At 49.9% G+C, this 15,686-nt stretch overlaps 4 protein-coding genes across 4 annotated transcripts; 3 read left to right on the forward strand and 1 right to left on the reverse strand.

The window, feature by feature from the left end:
- Positions 1 to 209: 209 nt before the first annotated feature.
- PV06_05829 (uncharacterized protein) lies at positions 210 to 1,949 on the forward strand. Its single transcript, XM_016406877.1, has one exon. The coding sequence runs from the start codon at positions 380 to 382 to the stop codon at positions 1,889 to 1,891; it is 1,512 nt and encodes a 503-aa protein (XP_016262481.1). The 5' UTR covers positions 210 to 379; the 3' UTR covers positions 1,892 to 1,949.
- Positions 1,537 to 3,187, reverse strand: PV06_05830 (uncharacterized protein). Its single transcript, XM_016406878.1, has one exon. The coding sequence runs from the start codon at positions 2,849 to 2,851 to the stop codon at positions 2,129 to 2,131; it is 723 nt and encodes a 240-aa protein (XP_016262482.1). The 5' UTR covers positions 2,852 to 3,187; the 3' UTR covers positions 1,537 to 2,128.
- A 302-nt stretch (positions 3,188 to 3,489) lies between these two features.
- Positions 3,490 to 9,392, forward strand: PV06_05831 (uncharacterized protein). Its single transcript, XM_016406879.1, has 5 exons — positions 3,490 to 3,731; positions 3,787 to 3,807; positions 3,907 to 3,933; positions 3,986 to 8,584; positions 8,636 to 9,392. Exons 1-5 carry the CDS (start codon positions 3,696 to 3,698, stop codon positions 8,990 to 8,992), a joined length of 5,040 nt encoding a protein of 1,679 aa, XP_016262483.1. The 5' UTR covers positions 3,490 to 3,695; the 3' UTR covers positions 8,993 to 9,392.
- Positions 9,393 to 10,377: 985 nt separating this feature from the next.
- Positions 10,378 to 15,041, forward strand: PV06_05832 (pyruvate carboxylase). The gene is made up of 5 exons (XM_016406880.1): positions 10,378 to 13,021; positions 13,072 to 13,076; positions 13,383 to 13,566; positions 13,619 to 13,870; positions 13,920 to 15,041. Exons 1-5 carry the CDS (start codon positions 10,867 to 10,869, stop codon positions 14,882 to 14,884), a joined length of 3,561 nt encoding a protein of 1,186 aa, XP_016262484.1. The 5' UTR covers positions 10,378 to 10,866; the 3' UTR covers positions 14,885 to 15,041.
- Positions 15,042 to 15,686: the final 645 nt, after the last annotated feature.

Raw genomic sequence — 15,686 nt, forward strand, 5'->3', positions numbered from 1 at the left:
ATTTTACTGGCACCACTGGCACCACCACCAGCACCATTACAGCAACTTCCCGCTTCACTAGCCCTACGCTTAGGTGCCCTCCCTGGTGCCCTCCCCTGCCCAATAATCCTCGCTTTTCTCCGTATTCACCACATGCCTAAGCCCAATTTTTTTTTCTTGATACGCATTGGCACTAGTAGAGAGCAAACCTCCATTGTCACTCTTTCAAGCAAGTTCTTTGCTATCCGTGCGAGCAAGACTCTGATTTGAGCGGTCGATTGACCCTTGTGCGTTCTTTTAGGACTCTGCCTGCCAGTATTCATGCTCTGAGGACTTCAGGTGTTCCCTGGTTGATATTGCATTGTTCATTGTTTCTAAACTCGGCTCGAAAAAATTTCACATGGCGGGCAAAAGAAAACGGGAAACCGTTTCCAACTCCAGCAAATCCGGGAAGAACCATGCTGCGTTGTCTATGCCTACCACGAATGGAGATGTAAAGTCCTCCAAAGTCCCAAAAACTAATGGACATGTCGATGTTAAGACGACCAGTCCGGTCATTCAGATCATAGCAGGCTCATACGAGCGAATTCTGCACGGCATCACCGCCTCGATATCAAATCTATCGGCGCCGGACTCAAGTCAAGCAGTCCAGTTCGCAGACACATTCCTCTTCAACGCACACGCCTCTGCCGTACGATGTCTGGCACTTTCACCACTGCCAGAACCAGGCTTGTCCGATGCCCAAGGTGTCTATCTCGCCACAGGTGGATCCGATGAGAAGATCAATGTGTATAGTCTCGCAGCTTCACCGGTCTCGGATAACGACAAGATCCCTATGCCCACGCTGGGGAACAATACCATCTCAGAAAACCCGAGGAATAGGGAACTAGGCACCCTGCTACAGCATTCGTCCAACATCACATCCCTCTACTTTCCAACAAGATCGAAACTCCTTGCCGGGTCGGAAGACAATAATATCTCTGTGACAAGGTTACGTGACCTCGAGGTGGTTTCGACGATCAAAGCACCACGTCCAAAGGTCCAGGGTCAACCCAGCGGCGACACAGCACCTCCTGGGGCCACGCCAGCTGGCATCAACGACTTTGCCGTTCATCCCAGCATGAAGCTAATGGTGAGTGTCGGTCGAGGCGAGCGCTGCATGCGGCTCTGGAACCTTGTCACCGGCAAGAAAGCAGGTGTCCTCAACTTCAGCCGCGATATCCTACAAAGCGTGAAAGAGGGCAAGTACAGCAGTGGCGAGGGCCGTCGGATACGATGGAGTCCTGATGGGACCGAGTTTGCTGTATCGTTTGAACGAGGAGTCGTTATTTTCGGCGCAGACTCCAAACCAAGATGCAAACTTCTGCCACAACCTCTGACGAAACTGCACCAAATCTGCTACTTAACATTGGCTGGTGCTGCCGGCGAAGAAGTGACACTACTCGCGGCCTCGACGGAGGACGGTCGGGTGTTATTCTACGACACCAGCAAAAACACATCCACGACAAATGGAGAAAAGTCTAATGACGACGCGATACCAGCTGCAACTTGCTCTGCCTCAATTGGTGGCAAGTCTGTAGGCATCAGTGTCCGTATCAAAGATTTTGAGATCATTCTGCTACCTACCGCGTCTTCGGCGGCAAAAGACATGATTATTGTTACAGCAAGCAGTGACGGCACAATCCGCCTATTACACATTGATACATCCGACCTGATCAACGCTACCCAAAGCCCTAAGCCCGCACAGCTAGGCAGAGTGATCGGAACCTATGCGACCAGCAGCAGGATTACATGTATGAAGGCGTTTCTGATGCAACCGCCAACGGACTTGGAGGATGACTCCGGAGATGATGAAGAGGAATTTGGGGGGTTTGACAGTTCGGACGAAGAGAGTTCAGGCGATAGCAGTTGAATATCGATAATAATGTATAAGGATACCAAGTGGTCTCGATATGAGATCAATACCTCTACCAATTCCGCAGTATTAGACTGCTCTCGCCGTGCAATGGTTTAGTGGGAAACGAAGTAGGGCCATGAGACATTGTGGTCACTAAGAAGTAAAACGTCTCGGATTCATGATCGTGGTTTTCGAATGTTGTCGAGCGTAGTGTCCAAGCCATCAGGGGTGGTTGGCTGTATTGGGGTGTTACTAGGATTCTGCCGGCATATGCTTCTGTTGGGGAGCAGGTTTGGATGGCGAGATGCCCTTCTCCGCTAGCGCCTTGACCAGATGCTCGTACACTGCGTCGACTGTTCCATCGGCAGATACCTTGATCACTCGGCCCTCCTGTGAGAAGTGATCAACCACCGGCATACTCGTGTTGACAAAAGTCTTGAATCTCTTGATAATGCTCTCCTCGTTATCGTCTGATCTGCCGCTCGTCTTTCCTCTGTTCAATAGCCGTGCCCTCATGACTTCCTCCGGGCAATCAAGGAAGACCGTGCATTTGGAAGGACATACAGTTTGTTCGAAAAAGACTGCTTGGTCCATCTTGCGAGGGAATCCGTCAATCAGAAATTTGCCCACGCCATCATCGTGCAAGTTTGCCCGCATTGCATTTTCCAAAAGCTTGACGGTGACTTCCATTGGCACGATGAGTCCTTCTTTGATGTAGTCTTTTATAAGCTGCCCATATCTGCTTTCTGGGTTGTCTTGCTCTTCTCTCAGTAGATCCCCAGCCGACAAGTGTACAAATCCATAATCCCGCACCAGATTGGCGGATTGCGTGCCTTTGCCGGCGCCGGGTCCACCAAGAATGAAGAGAACCGTGACCTTCTGAGAGTCAAAGACGGGAGAGACGTTACTGGACGCCAACGGAGCATCTGGTTGAATCACAGGCGATGTGCCTGAAGTTGGATCGATCGTCGCCATCTTGACGTGGATTTCGCTCAGCTCTCGTTGTGGGCTTTTCGGCGAGTATCGTTCACTTGCTGCCCGGTCCTTCGCTTCACAAGAAATATATACGTGCCAGTACTAAGAAAGAACAGGCCAAGGAAGGGAAGGAAACTTAGCTGCGTCCCTTGCCCACCTGGTGGAGGTCGTTTTTGGTTGGTAGGTGAGGAGTAGAAACGCGATAAAGATGCAGTTGTCTGACGGAGAGGCAATGCTGTATGCCTGTTCAGATATCTGGGTGCGAGAAATGATCTCATCACTTGCCGTAGAATAGGTGCTGGACTTAGCAGAATATTAGGAACCACGGTAGAGGACGTGTAAAGGTTGTGAAACATACGGAGTACAAAGTATCTTATGTGTAAAAACTTCAATGACGAAACCAACGGTGTTGCAGCCACAAGCCACATGCAAATTGGCACAGACAAGCTCAGGGGTGGCTCAGCATACATGCGTAGCCAGTCCTCGTCCTCGAAGCAAGCCACTGTTATGTAATCTCGCGTGACTGGCTATTTGGGGGCGCTTTTGGCATTGGACGCGCAGCTTGGCACTGGTCAATGAGCGCAGGCAGGCAAGCAGCGTTTCCCCATAGTAATCTGCCCGGTGTTCACTTTCCAAAAGGTGTCTCCAGGAGCTCACAATCAACAATTCATCACCTACGACCACTTCATTTCCTTCCTCTGCTTCGTCACGTCTCGGTGATCTAGCTTCCTCTCTTCTTCTACTCACGCTCTTTTGTGGCTTGATTATCTTCGATCAACCGGCCTGCGTGTCAATTGCTTCGTTTCGGGGGAGTACATGTGGCCGCAGGGGGCCGGTCGCAACCATGGCGCTTCCTATCAAGTTTACTGAGGTTGCTCAGGTACGTTTAGGCCAGGTCTTCTATCAGTATCTGCCATGCTAACTCTCTCACGTAGTTGACTAACTTAGAGATCGCGGTAAGTGCGCAGATCCTCGGAACCCGCGATGAGGACGCCTGTTTGCTCGCGCTTGACTGGGATACATGAGAGAATACTGACTTGTCTTTCGAACTACAGCAACAGTCAATATCCTTCAACAGCTGTGTAAGTAAATTGCCAAAACTTTGGAATCAGCGTATTCTAACTCATGCTGCAGACATTAGAATCCGATCACTTTGTTTGCGTACGACAAAAACTTAATGAACAAGACAAGCCTCAAGTCATAATCGTAAATCTCAAGAACAACAATGAAGTCATCAAACGCGCTATCAGCGCCGACAGTGCCATCATGCATTTCACCCGCGAGATTCTAGCCCTCAAGGCTCAGGGCAGAACGATTCAAGTTTTCGATCTCGGCGCGAAGGCAAAGCTGAAGTCTACGATCATGAACGAGGACGTTGTCTTCTGGAAATGGTACAGCGAGCGTAGCTTGGGCTTGGTAACTGATACCTCAGTATACCACTGGGATGTTTTTGACCCTACTCAAAACGCTCCCGTCAAGCTATTCGAAAGAAACGCCAATCTCAATGGTTGCCAGATCATCAACTACCGTGTCAGCGATGATGAGCAGTGGATGGTTATTGTGGGCATCTCCCAAAGAGAAGGAAGAGTCGCAGGTACAATGCAACTTTACTCACGAAACCGTGGCATCTCTCAACACATCGAGGGTCATGCCGCAGCTTTCGGAACCTTCCACGCTGAAGGAAACCCGCTTCCACACAAGCTTTTCACCTTCGCTGTCCGCAACGCTGCTGGCCAGGGTAAGTTGCATGTGGTTGAGATTGATCCCAGCGACAGCAATACCCGGTTCAACAAGAGAGCAGTCGATGTCTACTTCCCTGATGAGGCTGTCAACGACTTTCCGGTTGCCATGCAGGTATCCAAGAAGTACAGTATTATTTACATGATCACCAAGTATGGGTTCATCCACCTTTACGACTTGGAGACAGCCACTTGCATCTTCATGAACCGGATTTCAAGCGAGACCATCTTCGTCACCAGCCCAGATTCCGAGTCAGCCGGTATCATCGGAATCAACCGCAAAGGTCAAGTCTTGTCTGTAAGCGTTGACGAGAATACCATTATTCCCTATCTCCTCCAAAACCCAGCCAACTCCACTCTTGCCGTCAAATTGGCTTCGAGGGCTGGCCTTCCAGGAGCAGACAACTTGTATCAACAACAATTCGAAACTTTGTTCTCCCAAGGTAACTACGCTGAGGCGGCTCAAATTGCTGCAGATTCTCCACGAGGCTTTCTGAGAACTGCCGAAACGATCAATCGATTCAAGAATGTCCCTCAACAACCCGGACAGCTCTCAGTCATTCTGCAATACTTCGGCAAATTGCTTGACAAAGGCAAGCTCAACAAGTACGAGAGTGTAGAACTTATCAAGCCAGTCCTGGCTCAGAATCGTAAGAACCTACTTGATAAGTGGATGGGCGAAGGCAAATTGGAATCGTCAGAAGAATTGGGTGATATCGTTCGACTCCATGATCTGGAACTTGCTCTCAAGATCTACCGAGAGTCCAATGTTCCTCCCAAGGTTGTGGCAGCGCTGGCTGAAACCGGTCGATTCGAAGAAATCTTGCCATATTCCCGGGAAGCTGGATATCAGCCCGACTTCACTAGCTTGCTGCAACACATTGTTCGAGCCAACCCCGAGAAGGGCGCTGAATTTGCCACTCAATTGGCTAATAACGAAAGCGGTCCCTTGGTTGATATCGATAGAGTCGTCGATGTCTTCATGTCACAGAACATGATTCAACAAGCAACTGCTTTCCTTCTTGATGCTCTCAAGGAGAATCGACCGGAGCAAGGTCATCTTCAGACGCGCCTTCTTGAAATGAATCTGCTCAACGCCCCACAAGTCGCAGACGCAATTCTCGGCAATGAGATGTTTTCCTACTACGACAAAACCAGAATTTCTCGACTTTGTGAACAGGCTGGCTTGCTTCAACGTGCTCTTGAGAATACAGATGACTCAGCATCGATCAAGCGAATCATTGTTCAGACTGACAAGCTCAATCCCGAATGGCTCCAGCAATACTTTGGCCGTATGGGCGTTGATCAGTCTCTCGAGTGCATGGACGAAATGCTCAAGAGCAACATCCGTCAGAATCTGGCAGCCGTAGTTCAACTGGCCACTAAATACTCTGAACTTTTGGGTTCGGGCAGACTCATCTCTCTATTCGAGAAGCACCGCACTGCTGAAGGTCTCTATTATTATCTTGGAAGCATTGTCAACCTCAGCGAAGATGGTGAAGTTGTTTTCAAATACCTTGAGGCTGCCGTTACTATGCAACAATTCCAGGAAGTTGAGAGAATCTGCCGAGAAAACAACCATTACAACCCTGAAAAGGTTAAGAACTTCCTGATCGAGGCACGCCTAGCGGAACAACTTCCATTGATCATTGTCTGCGACCGATTCAACTTTGTCAAGGATTTGATCAATTACCTCTACCGCAACCAACAATACAAGTCTATCGAGGTGTACGTCCAGCGTGTGAACCCAGCCCGAACACCTGCCGTGGTCGGTGCACTACTGGCTCTGGATTGCGAAGAGTCTGTCATCAAGAATTTGTTGTCCTCCGTAGACGCGTCTGCTGTGCCGATGGACGAACTGGTCGGTGAGGTCGAGGGTCAGAATCGCCTGAAGATTTTGTTACCATTCCTTGAGTCAACTTTGGCACAGGGAAATCAACAACCTGCAGTTTACAATGCCTTAGCCAAGATCTACATTGACAGCAACCATGATCCAGAGAAATTCTTGAAAGAGAATGACCTCTATGATACGCTCACCGTCGGTAAATACTGTGAAAAGCGGGATCCTAATCTTGCCTACATTGCCTACCGAAAGGGACAGAACGATATTGAGCTCATCAACATCACAAACGAGAACTCTATGTTCCGGGCTCAAGCTCGCTATCTACTTGAACGAGCCGACCCAGAAATCTGGGGATTTGTCCTGGCCGAAAACAATGTCTATCGTCGATCTCTTGTTGACCAAGTCATCGCAACAGCAGTACCGGAGTCCAGCGAGCCAGACAAGGTCTCGGTTGCCGTCAAGGCGTTCTTGGATGCAGATCTTCCAGCCGAACTTATTGAACTCCTCGAGAAAATCATCTTGGAGCCGTCTCCATTCAGTGATAACAGCAGCTTGCAGAACTTGCTCATGCTTACCGCTGCCAAAGCAGATAAGTCTCGTCTGATGGATTACATCCACCGCTTGTCTGAGTTCAATACCGAAGAGATTGCCAATATGTGTATCCAGCAAGGATTGTATGAGGAGGCTCTTGAGATCTACAAGAAGGTCAATGATCATACTTCAGCTGCAAACGTGCTCGTCGATCATATTGTCAGCATTGATCGTGCTCAAGACTATGCCGAGAACGTCGACCTCCCCGAAGTCTGGAGCAAGGTGGCAAAGGCGCAGCTCGATGGTCTGCGAGTGAGCGATGCTATCGAGTCGTACATCAAAGCCAATGATCCCAGCAACTACAATGAAGTAATCGAAACCGCTACCCACGCAGGCAAGGACGAGGATCTGATCAAATTCCTCAAGATGGCCCGGAAGACCCAACGCGAACCAGCTATTGATACCGCACTGGCTTTCAGTTATGCTCGACTTGACCAGTTGCCCGAGCTGGAGGACTTCTTGCGTGCTACAAACGTTGCAGATGTCGAGGCATGTGGTGACAAGGCTTACGAAGAAGGCTTCCACCAGGCGGCCAAGATTTTCTACACCAGCATCTCCAACTGGGCGAAGCTGGCGACCACACTTGTACACCTTGACGAGTACCAAAACGCGGTCGACTGTGCTCGACGTGCTAACAGTGTCAAAGTGTGGAAGCAGGTCAACGAAGCTTGCGTAGCCAAGAAGGAATTCCGACTCGCCCAGATTTGCGGTCTCAACCTTATCGTCCATGCAGAAGAGCTCCAGGATCTTGTTAAGCAGTATGAGCGAGAAGGATACTTCGAGGAACTCATTTCGTTGTTGGAGGCCGGCCTTGGCCTAGAACGAGCTCACATGGGCATGTTCACCGAGCTTGGTATTGCTCTCTCCAAATATCACCCTGATCGGGTTATGGAGCACCTCAAGCTCTTCTGGTCGCGTATCAACATTCCGAAGATGATTCGGGGCTGTGAAGAGGCACATCTCTGGCCGGAGTTGATCTTCCTCTACTGCCATTACGACGAATGGGACAATGCGGCGTTGGCCATGATGGAACGTGCCGCTGATGCTTGGGAACATCACTCCTTCAAGGACATCATTGTCAAGGTGGCTAATCTGGAAATCTACTATCGTGCTCTGAACCACTACCTCCAAGAGCAGCCACTCTTGTTGACAGACTTGCTCCAAGCCTTGACGTCTCGCATTGACGTCAACCGAGTTGTGCGCATGTTTGAGAAGTCGGATAACATCCCCATCATCAAGCCGTTCCTGCTCAATGTCCAGGGTCAAAACAAGCGTGTTGTGAACAACGCCATCCACGATCTCCTCATCGAAGAGGAGGACTACAAGACTCTCAAGGACTCGGTGGAGAACTACGATAACTATGACGCAGTTGAGCTCGCCCAGCGTCTTGAAAAGCACGAACTCGTCTTTTTCCGACAAATCGCCGCTCAAATCTACCGCAAGAACAAGAGATGGGAGAAGTCGATTGCGCTATCCAAGCAGGACAAGTTGTTCCGCGATGCCATCGAGACTGCCGCCATCTCGGGCAAACCAGACGTGGTGGAAGATTTGCTCAGATACGTAAGTTGAACATTATTCATGAATCGTCTTATAGTAGCTAACTTTGCCTAGTTTGTCGACATTGGCAGCCGCGAATGCTATGTTGGTATGCTCTATGCTTGCTACGATCTGATCCCATACCATGTGGTTATGGAGATCTCATGGCGCCATGGCCTAAGCGACTTCACGATGCCATTCATGATCAGTTACATGAGCCAGCAAGCGGCGACCATCGAGCAACTTCGAAAAGACAACGACGAACGAAAGTCGCGGGAAGCCAGTCAACAAAAGACCGAGGACAACACTCCCATCATTGGAAGCCGGTTGATGTTGACACAGGGTCCAGCAAATATGGCACCACAACCCACAGGCTATGCCGCTACCAACGGCATTACACCCCAGCCGACCGGGTTTCCTCGGGCCTTTTAAAAGGAAAGAAGCCCTGGTGATCCGGGGAAGCTGTCGGGAAGATTCGGTGTTGTGGGGCAGGGAGTGATATCGGAGCAAGCTGCGATATGATCCTAGAGTGCCTGCGCGACAAATATTCGGAACAACATGGATATCTGTGATCAGCAAATCTCCTGTGCCGGAAGAAAATAATGGATGCGGATGAAAACACATCGGGGGATGGGATCACTTTACGCAAGTACAGTTGTAAGATGGTAACGCGTATGTGGGGGTTGCAGGCCCAGCGACATTCTGGCTTGATATGGGGTGGCCATGTGGCTCCTGTTCACGGCCTCGGGCGCTGCAGCAGTCAAACAAAAATTACTATTACTTGATCAATTTGTGTGAGATAGCGAATGAAGGCCATTTATTAACACGAAAACCGAGACATACTCTCTGGGTTTGTAGATGGTCGTTTTCTTACTCGGAGGTTGACACCGCGCTCGCCGTACCCAGAATAATGGTGTCGTATGCTCTAATTATTGGTCCCGATGAGATCGGCCTAAATAGATGATGCCAGATCTGATGGGCTCTTTGATGGTGTGTAGAGCGGGGAGCAGGCCGTAGAGGCAATAATCTTTGACCAACACCAATATCTCCCTCCTCAACAGATACGGAGCCTGCCTTATCTCCCCATGCCATTGGGATTTAAACAGTGACGTGATGGAGTGGCGTCTTTTTGCCATCCAATCGTGGTCTGCAGGAGAAGGAATTGGACAGAGAGAGATAACGAGGCTACAGCAACAAGTAGCACCATTTATGACTATTTTTTCTAAGCAATGGCAGAGGGGGGGGGGAAGTTTTTCTCAGCTTAATCTACTAATCCTGAAGATATTGTACTCCGGACCGTGGTGGATTCATGCTAAAGACTGAATTATTATTATTGCTATGGTATTGATGGAGTTGAGTACTGTAGAGCCATGCGAAAAGTCCAGTAAAACCACCCCACCACACTGCAAGGCGCACTGCATGTCCTTCGTGAACCCTGGTCGAAACCTTTCAATAACCATGATAACGACTGACAATATGTTACGGTATTCCGGTTGGTAGACGGAGGGAATCACTTAGCTGGGTCTAGGTCGTTGATTGATCTCCGAATCCATTACTGTGACTGTGACACAAAAACTCATTCCTACGGCCATATAAAAAGAGACAGGGCTCTTGCGCCGAAATCAACCCGATACCGCTCCCTAAGGTCGGAATCCGAGGTTTGTTTCGGTGCATTGCGCACTGGCCTGTTCCGTAAGCTGCTGTCCATACGGAGTCAAGACCTTAGGGACGGAGGGAGGAACCCAAGCCCGCCGAACGTCAACCTTGTCTAATCACCTCGTAGCTCGTGGAGGAGCTTCCTACTCCGTACCGCAACAGTAAAAAGAGCACAGCAAGGCAAAGCCGCAGACCACTGACTGACTGTCTGTCCTACGCACCTCCATCCACTTGTCCCACTTCCACATATCCTTCCCCTCCCTTTATGCAGCTTATCAAACAAAAAGTCAACCACCCAAAAGCTGCTTTCCTGGCTGTTCCTGACCAACCCCAACTGAGATATATCATTATTGCAGTAGCCTTGATCTAGCTCTACTGCTCCCTCCTGTCATCCGGAGACCGTCCCCACGTCGACATCATCTTTCGACAAAAACAAACCCAACATTCCTTCTTCTATCGTTCCCCCCCCACCATCCACCGACCGACCTATTCGACCTTCTATTCGTATTGTTTTTCCTGCTTCCCTACTCCTTTTGCTACACTATCTAGCTCCTAGGCTCCGTGTTGAGCACTTGTCCTCTCCAACAGCTCGTTAGGAGCTCCTGCCTCTAGCTGCCTCTGCCAGCAGCAAGGCTACCTCAACTTCGATCATGGCGGCGCACGGTACAGCAACTCCCGACCATGAAGATGGTAGTCACCATCTTGAGCACTCGGTCCACCAGCGGCTGAGGGCCAATTCCAGCATAATGCAGCTCAAGAAGCTCCTCGTCGCCAACCGAGGCGAGATTCCCATCCGAATCTTCCGTACCGCACATGAGCTGTCCCTCCAAACCGTGGCAGTCTTCAGCTATGAAGACAGACTGGGTATGCACAGACAAAAGGCGGATGAGGCGTACATGATTGGAAAACGAGGTCAATACACTCCCGTCGGTGCTTACCTGGCTGGCGACGAAATCATCAAGATTGCCCTGGCCCATGGAGTCCAGATGATTCATCCTGGCTACGGTTTCTTGTCCGAGAACGCTGAATTTGCCCGGAAAGTCGAGGAGGCTGGCATCATCTTTGTTGGCCCGTCTTATCAAGTCATTGATGCCCTGGGAGACAAGGTTTCCGCCAGGCGGCTGGCCATGAAATGCGACGTCCCTTGCGTTCCTGGCACGGAGGGCCCAGTCGCCAAATACGAAGAAGTCAAAGCCTTTACTGACAAGTATGGCTTTCCAATCATCATCAAGGCCGCATTTGGTGGTGGTGGTCGCGGCATGCGAGTCGTCCGTGACCAAGAGAGCTTGAAGGACTCCTTTGAGCGTGCGACTTCCGAGGCCAAGTCAGCTTTCGGTAACGGCACCGTCTTCGTTGAGCGTTTCCTAGACAAGCCCAAGCATATCGAAGTTCAGCTTTTGGGTGATAACCATGGAAACGTTGTCCATCTGTACGAACGTGACTGCAGTGTCCAACGTCGACACCAGAAAGTTGTGGAGATTGCCCCTGCTAAGGATCTGCCAGCTGAAGTTCGCGACGCTATTCTCAGCGATGCCGTCAAGCTCGCCAAGTCAGTCAACTACCGCAACGCCGGAACGGCCGAGTTCTTGGTTGATCAACAAAATCGCTACTACTTCATTGAGATCAACCCCAGAATCCAGGTCGAGCACACCATCACCGAAGAGATTACGGGAATCGATATCGTGGCAGCACAGATCCAGATCGCTGCAGGTGCGACTCTTGAACAGCTAGGTCTTACTCAAGACCGTATCTCTACTCGCGGCTTTGCCATCCAATGTCGAATCACCACCGAAGATCCATCCCAGGGATTCTCTCCCGATACTGGCAAGATTGAAGTCTACCGATCAGCCGGTGGTAACGGTGTGCGTCTTGATGGTGGTAACGGTTTCGCTGGTGCTATCATCACCCCTCATTACGACTCCATGTTGGTCAAGTGTACCTGCCACGGCTCCACCTACGAGATCGCGCGTCGCAAGATGCTGCGAGCACTCGTCGAGTTCCGTATTCGCGGCGTCAAGACCAACATTCCTTTCCTGGCTTCGCTCCTGACCCACCCAGTCTTCATTGACGGCACGTGCTGGACCACCTTCATCGACGACACTCCAGAGCTGTTCAAGCTGATCGGCAGCCAGAACCGTGCTCAGAAACTCCTACAGTACCTTGGAGACCTTGCCGTGAACGGTAGCAGCATCAAAGGTCAAATTGGAGAGTCAAAATTCAAGGGCGATATCATTATGCCCAAAATCCTGGATGACAGTGGAAAAGAAATTGATGTCACAGTTCCTTGCACGAAGGGATGGAAGAGTGTCATCGACAAAGAAGGCCCTGCTGGCTTTGCCAAAGCTATCCGAGCAAACAAGGGCTGTCTCATCATGGATACTACGTGGCGTGATGCCCATCAGTCTCTCCTAGCCACCCGAGTGCGAACCGTCGACATGTGCAACATCGCCAAAGAAACGAGCTACGCTTTGAGCAACGCATTTGCTCTGGAATGCTGGGGCGGAGCCACTTTTGATGTCAGTATGAGGTTTCTCTTCGAAGATCCTTGGGACAGACTGCGGAAGATGAGGAAGCTGGTTCCCAATATACCCTTCCAGATGCTTCTTCGAGGGGCCAACGGCGTTGCCTACAAGAGTCTTCCAGACAATGCGATTGAGCATTTCTGTAAGCAGGCAAAGAAGAACGGCATGGATATCTTCAGAGTATTCGATGCTCTCAACGATATCGATCAAGTGGCAGTCGGAATCAAAGCTGTACAAGCAGCCGGTGGTGTTGCGGAGGGAACCGTTTGCATCAGCGGAGACAGTGAGTCCTAAAATACGCCTCGCTCTGAAGCAATACTAACAAGTCTACAGTGTTGGTAGGTGTTTTGATTTTCGTTTTTGTTCTCATTTTATTGTCTTTGCGCGTACCTATCCCACCTCAGTATCAACTTTCAACGGCCTCCTCTCTCTCAACCTCATTACTTCAAGCATCTTGGCTGGCCTCTAAACACTCCGGATTTTCGATACATTTGGCGATTGCTGTTACTTGATACATCTCAGGCTGACGCTGGTGATTTTCCATTATTCACGTTGTACATTAACTTCCTCACCAGCTACACTTGCGTCTTTGCTTTGCTTCCATTGTTCTATTACTACCTTATTCAGTTGCTGACAATTACTAGAACCCGAAGACAAAGTACAACCTCGAGTACTATTTGGACTTCGTTGCCAAGCTGGTCGATCTGAAGATTGATATCCTTGGTATCAAGGACATGGCAGGGACGCTACGACCGAAGGCAGCACGTCTGCTCGTTGGCGCAATTCGCAAGAAGTACCCAGACCTTCCGATACACGTCCATACGCATGGTAAGTTTTCAAAAGCTTCAAGCCTGCCGAAATCGCCGCTTACAATTTGAAGACTCCGCAGGAACTGGCGTCGCGTCCATGGTGGCCTGCGCTGAGGCTGGAGCTGACGCTGTTGACGCTGCCACAGACGCAATGAGTGGTACCACAGCACAGCCCAGTATCGGCGCTATTCTGGCATCCTTGGAAGGAACTGAACACGATCCAGGTCTAGATGTTCGCAATGTTAGAGCTCTTGACCAGTATTGGCAGCAACTTCGACTACTGTACTCGCCATTTGAAGCTGGCTTGACTGGACCTGATCCAGGTATGTATAGATGGACAGTCTATTTGCGGAGGATGCTAACTTTCTAAAGATGTGTACGAGCATCAGATACCTGGAGGACAGCTCACCAATTTGATCTTCCAAGCAACTCAACTTGGTCTTGGGGCCCAGTGGCTGGAGACGAAGAAAGCGTACGAGCAAGCAAATCTGCTACTTGGCGACATTGTCAAGGTCACACCTACGTCAAAGGTTGTAGGTGATCTGGCACAATTTATGGTGTCGAACAAACTCAGCTTCGATGATGTCCGAGCCAAAGCTAAAGATCTCGACTTCCCCGAATCCGTCCTGGAATTCCTTGAGGGTTACATGGGCCAGCCGTACGGTGGCTTCCCGGAACCATTCCGAACCGATGCTCTTCGCGGCCGTAGAAAGATGGACAAACGACCAGGACTCTACCTTGATCCTGTTGACTTCGCAGAGGTGAAGAAGACCCTCAAAGAGAAGTATCAAATCACCTCCGAGACGGACATTGCCAGCTACGTCATGTACCCGAAGGTCTATGAGGACTACCGTAAGTTCGTCGACAAGTACGGCGATCTGTCGGTTCTGCCTACGAAATTCTTCTTGAACAAGCCGGAAATTGGAGAAGAATTCCACGTGGAGCTTGAAAAGGGCAAGGTTCTTATCCTCAAGCTATTGGCCGTTGGTCCGCTTTCCGAGGAGACCGGACAACGTGAGGTCTTCTATGAGGTGAATGGAGAAATTCGCCAGATCTTGATCGACGACACAAAGGCCGCCGTGGAGAACACCAGTCGGCCAAAGGCTGATCCTAGTGATAGCAGTCAAGTTGGTGCGCCTATGGCTGGTGTCGTGGTTGAGGTACGGGCCAAGGAAGGGCATGAAGTCAAGAAGGGAGATCCACTTGCAGTTTTGAGTGCCATGAAGATGGAAATGGTCATCAGTGCACCACATTCTGGTAAAGTTGCATCACTACTGATCAAGGAAGGTGATTCTGTTGCTGGATCCGATTTGGTTTGCAAGATTCAGAAAGCATGAGGTGGACAATTGAGTGGTTTCTCGGGTCACAAAATGATTGGAATAGAAGAATGTGCCTGTGAAGGATCAAGTTTGATATGAGTTATTCTTAGTTATTGGTACGGACAGGTAGGTTACTGATCCAATGATACTCCGTATAGGGGATTTCCTACCTACAGTAGATGTTGTTTGTTGCATCTTTCACATGTTCTACACTATACAGTACGATCTGTAAGTGGGGAAAATATTCAATTTCACCTTCTTGATGACTTTCTGTATCCTCATATCGATCCAACCAGACTGATTCCATTACCATCCGAAGAAACAAGACGACCGAATAGGATGAAACCGTCGCCGTCTTGGGTTTGGCCTTTTTTCCCTTCACCATTCACATGTCATCGCTTCCATGGGCCCATACGAGTACTGCAAAGATACAGTTGCTGATTTGCGGGGTACAGACCAATCAACCACCTATTGCTTTCTACGAGGACTCTCCTCGACATGTGTTTGAGGCGGCACTTTGGTTCGTTCATGGTCAGTGCTCGTCATGAACTACAGTAGGTCAACATACATCGAGTGGTCATTGGAAGATGACAGGCCACCCCCTCCTCCTTTAGGTCTGGTCCTTTTTTACTCCGTATGCATACTTTGTCAGTTCCGGCCCATCTCGAGAGGGTGTTTGGGCTTTGCTTACGAAGGGTCTCTTACCACCCAGCGAGGATTTAACGAGGGGGGGAATAGGCAACATTGTGAGAGGTCACACGAGTTATGACTTGCCAGTACGAACCCCAGGAGACAACGATCCTTCGCCTTTTCCGATCCT

The sequence above is a fragment of the Exophiala oligosperma genome (genome assembly GCF_000835515.1).
Source record: "Exophiala oligosperma strain CBS 72588 unplaced genomic scaffold supercont1.5, whole genome shotgun sequence".
In the NCBI taxonomy this organism is placed as follows: domain Eukaryota; kingdom Fungi; phylum Ascomycota; class Eurotiomycetes; order Chaetothyriales; family Herpotrichiellaceae; genus Exophiala; species Exophiala oligosperma.

Bases quoted from the DNA above. Each gene is read 5' to 3' on its own strand.
- PV06_05829 (XM_016406877.1), top strand. From the start codon at position 380: ATGGCGGGCAAAAGAAAACGGGAAACCGTTTCCAACTCCAGCAAATCC.
- PV06_05830 (XM_016406878.1), bottom strand. From the start codon at position 2,851: ATGGCGACGATCGATCCAACTTCAGGCACATCGCCTGTGATTCAACCA.
- PV06_05831 (XM_016406879.1), top strand. From the start codon at position 3,696: ATGGCGCTTCCTATCAAGTTTACTGAGGTTGCTCAG. The intron at 3,808-3,906 runs GTAAGTGCGCAG...TTCGAACTACAG, and splicing joins TGACTAACTTAGAGATCGCG to CAACAGTCAATATCCTTCAA. The intron at 8,585-8,635 runs GTAAGTTGAACA...AACTTTGCCTAG, and splicing joins TGGAAGATTTGCTCAGATAC to TTTGTCGACATTGGCAGCCG.
- PV06_05832 (XM_016406880.1), top strand. From the start codon at position 10,867: ATGGCGGCGCACGGTACAGCAACTCCCGACCATGAAGATGGTAGTCAC. The intron at 13,567-13,618 runs GTAAGTTTTCAA...TACAATTTGAAG, and splicing joins GATACACGTCCATACGCATG to ACTCCGCAGGAACTGGCGTC. The intron at 13,871-13,919 runs GTATGTATAGAT...AACTTTCTAAAG, and splicing joins CTTGACTGGACCTGATCCAG to ATGTGTACGAGCATCAGATA.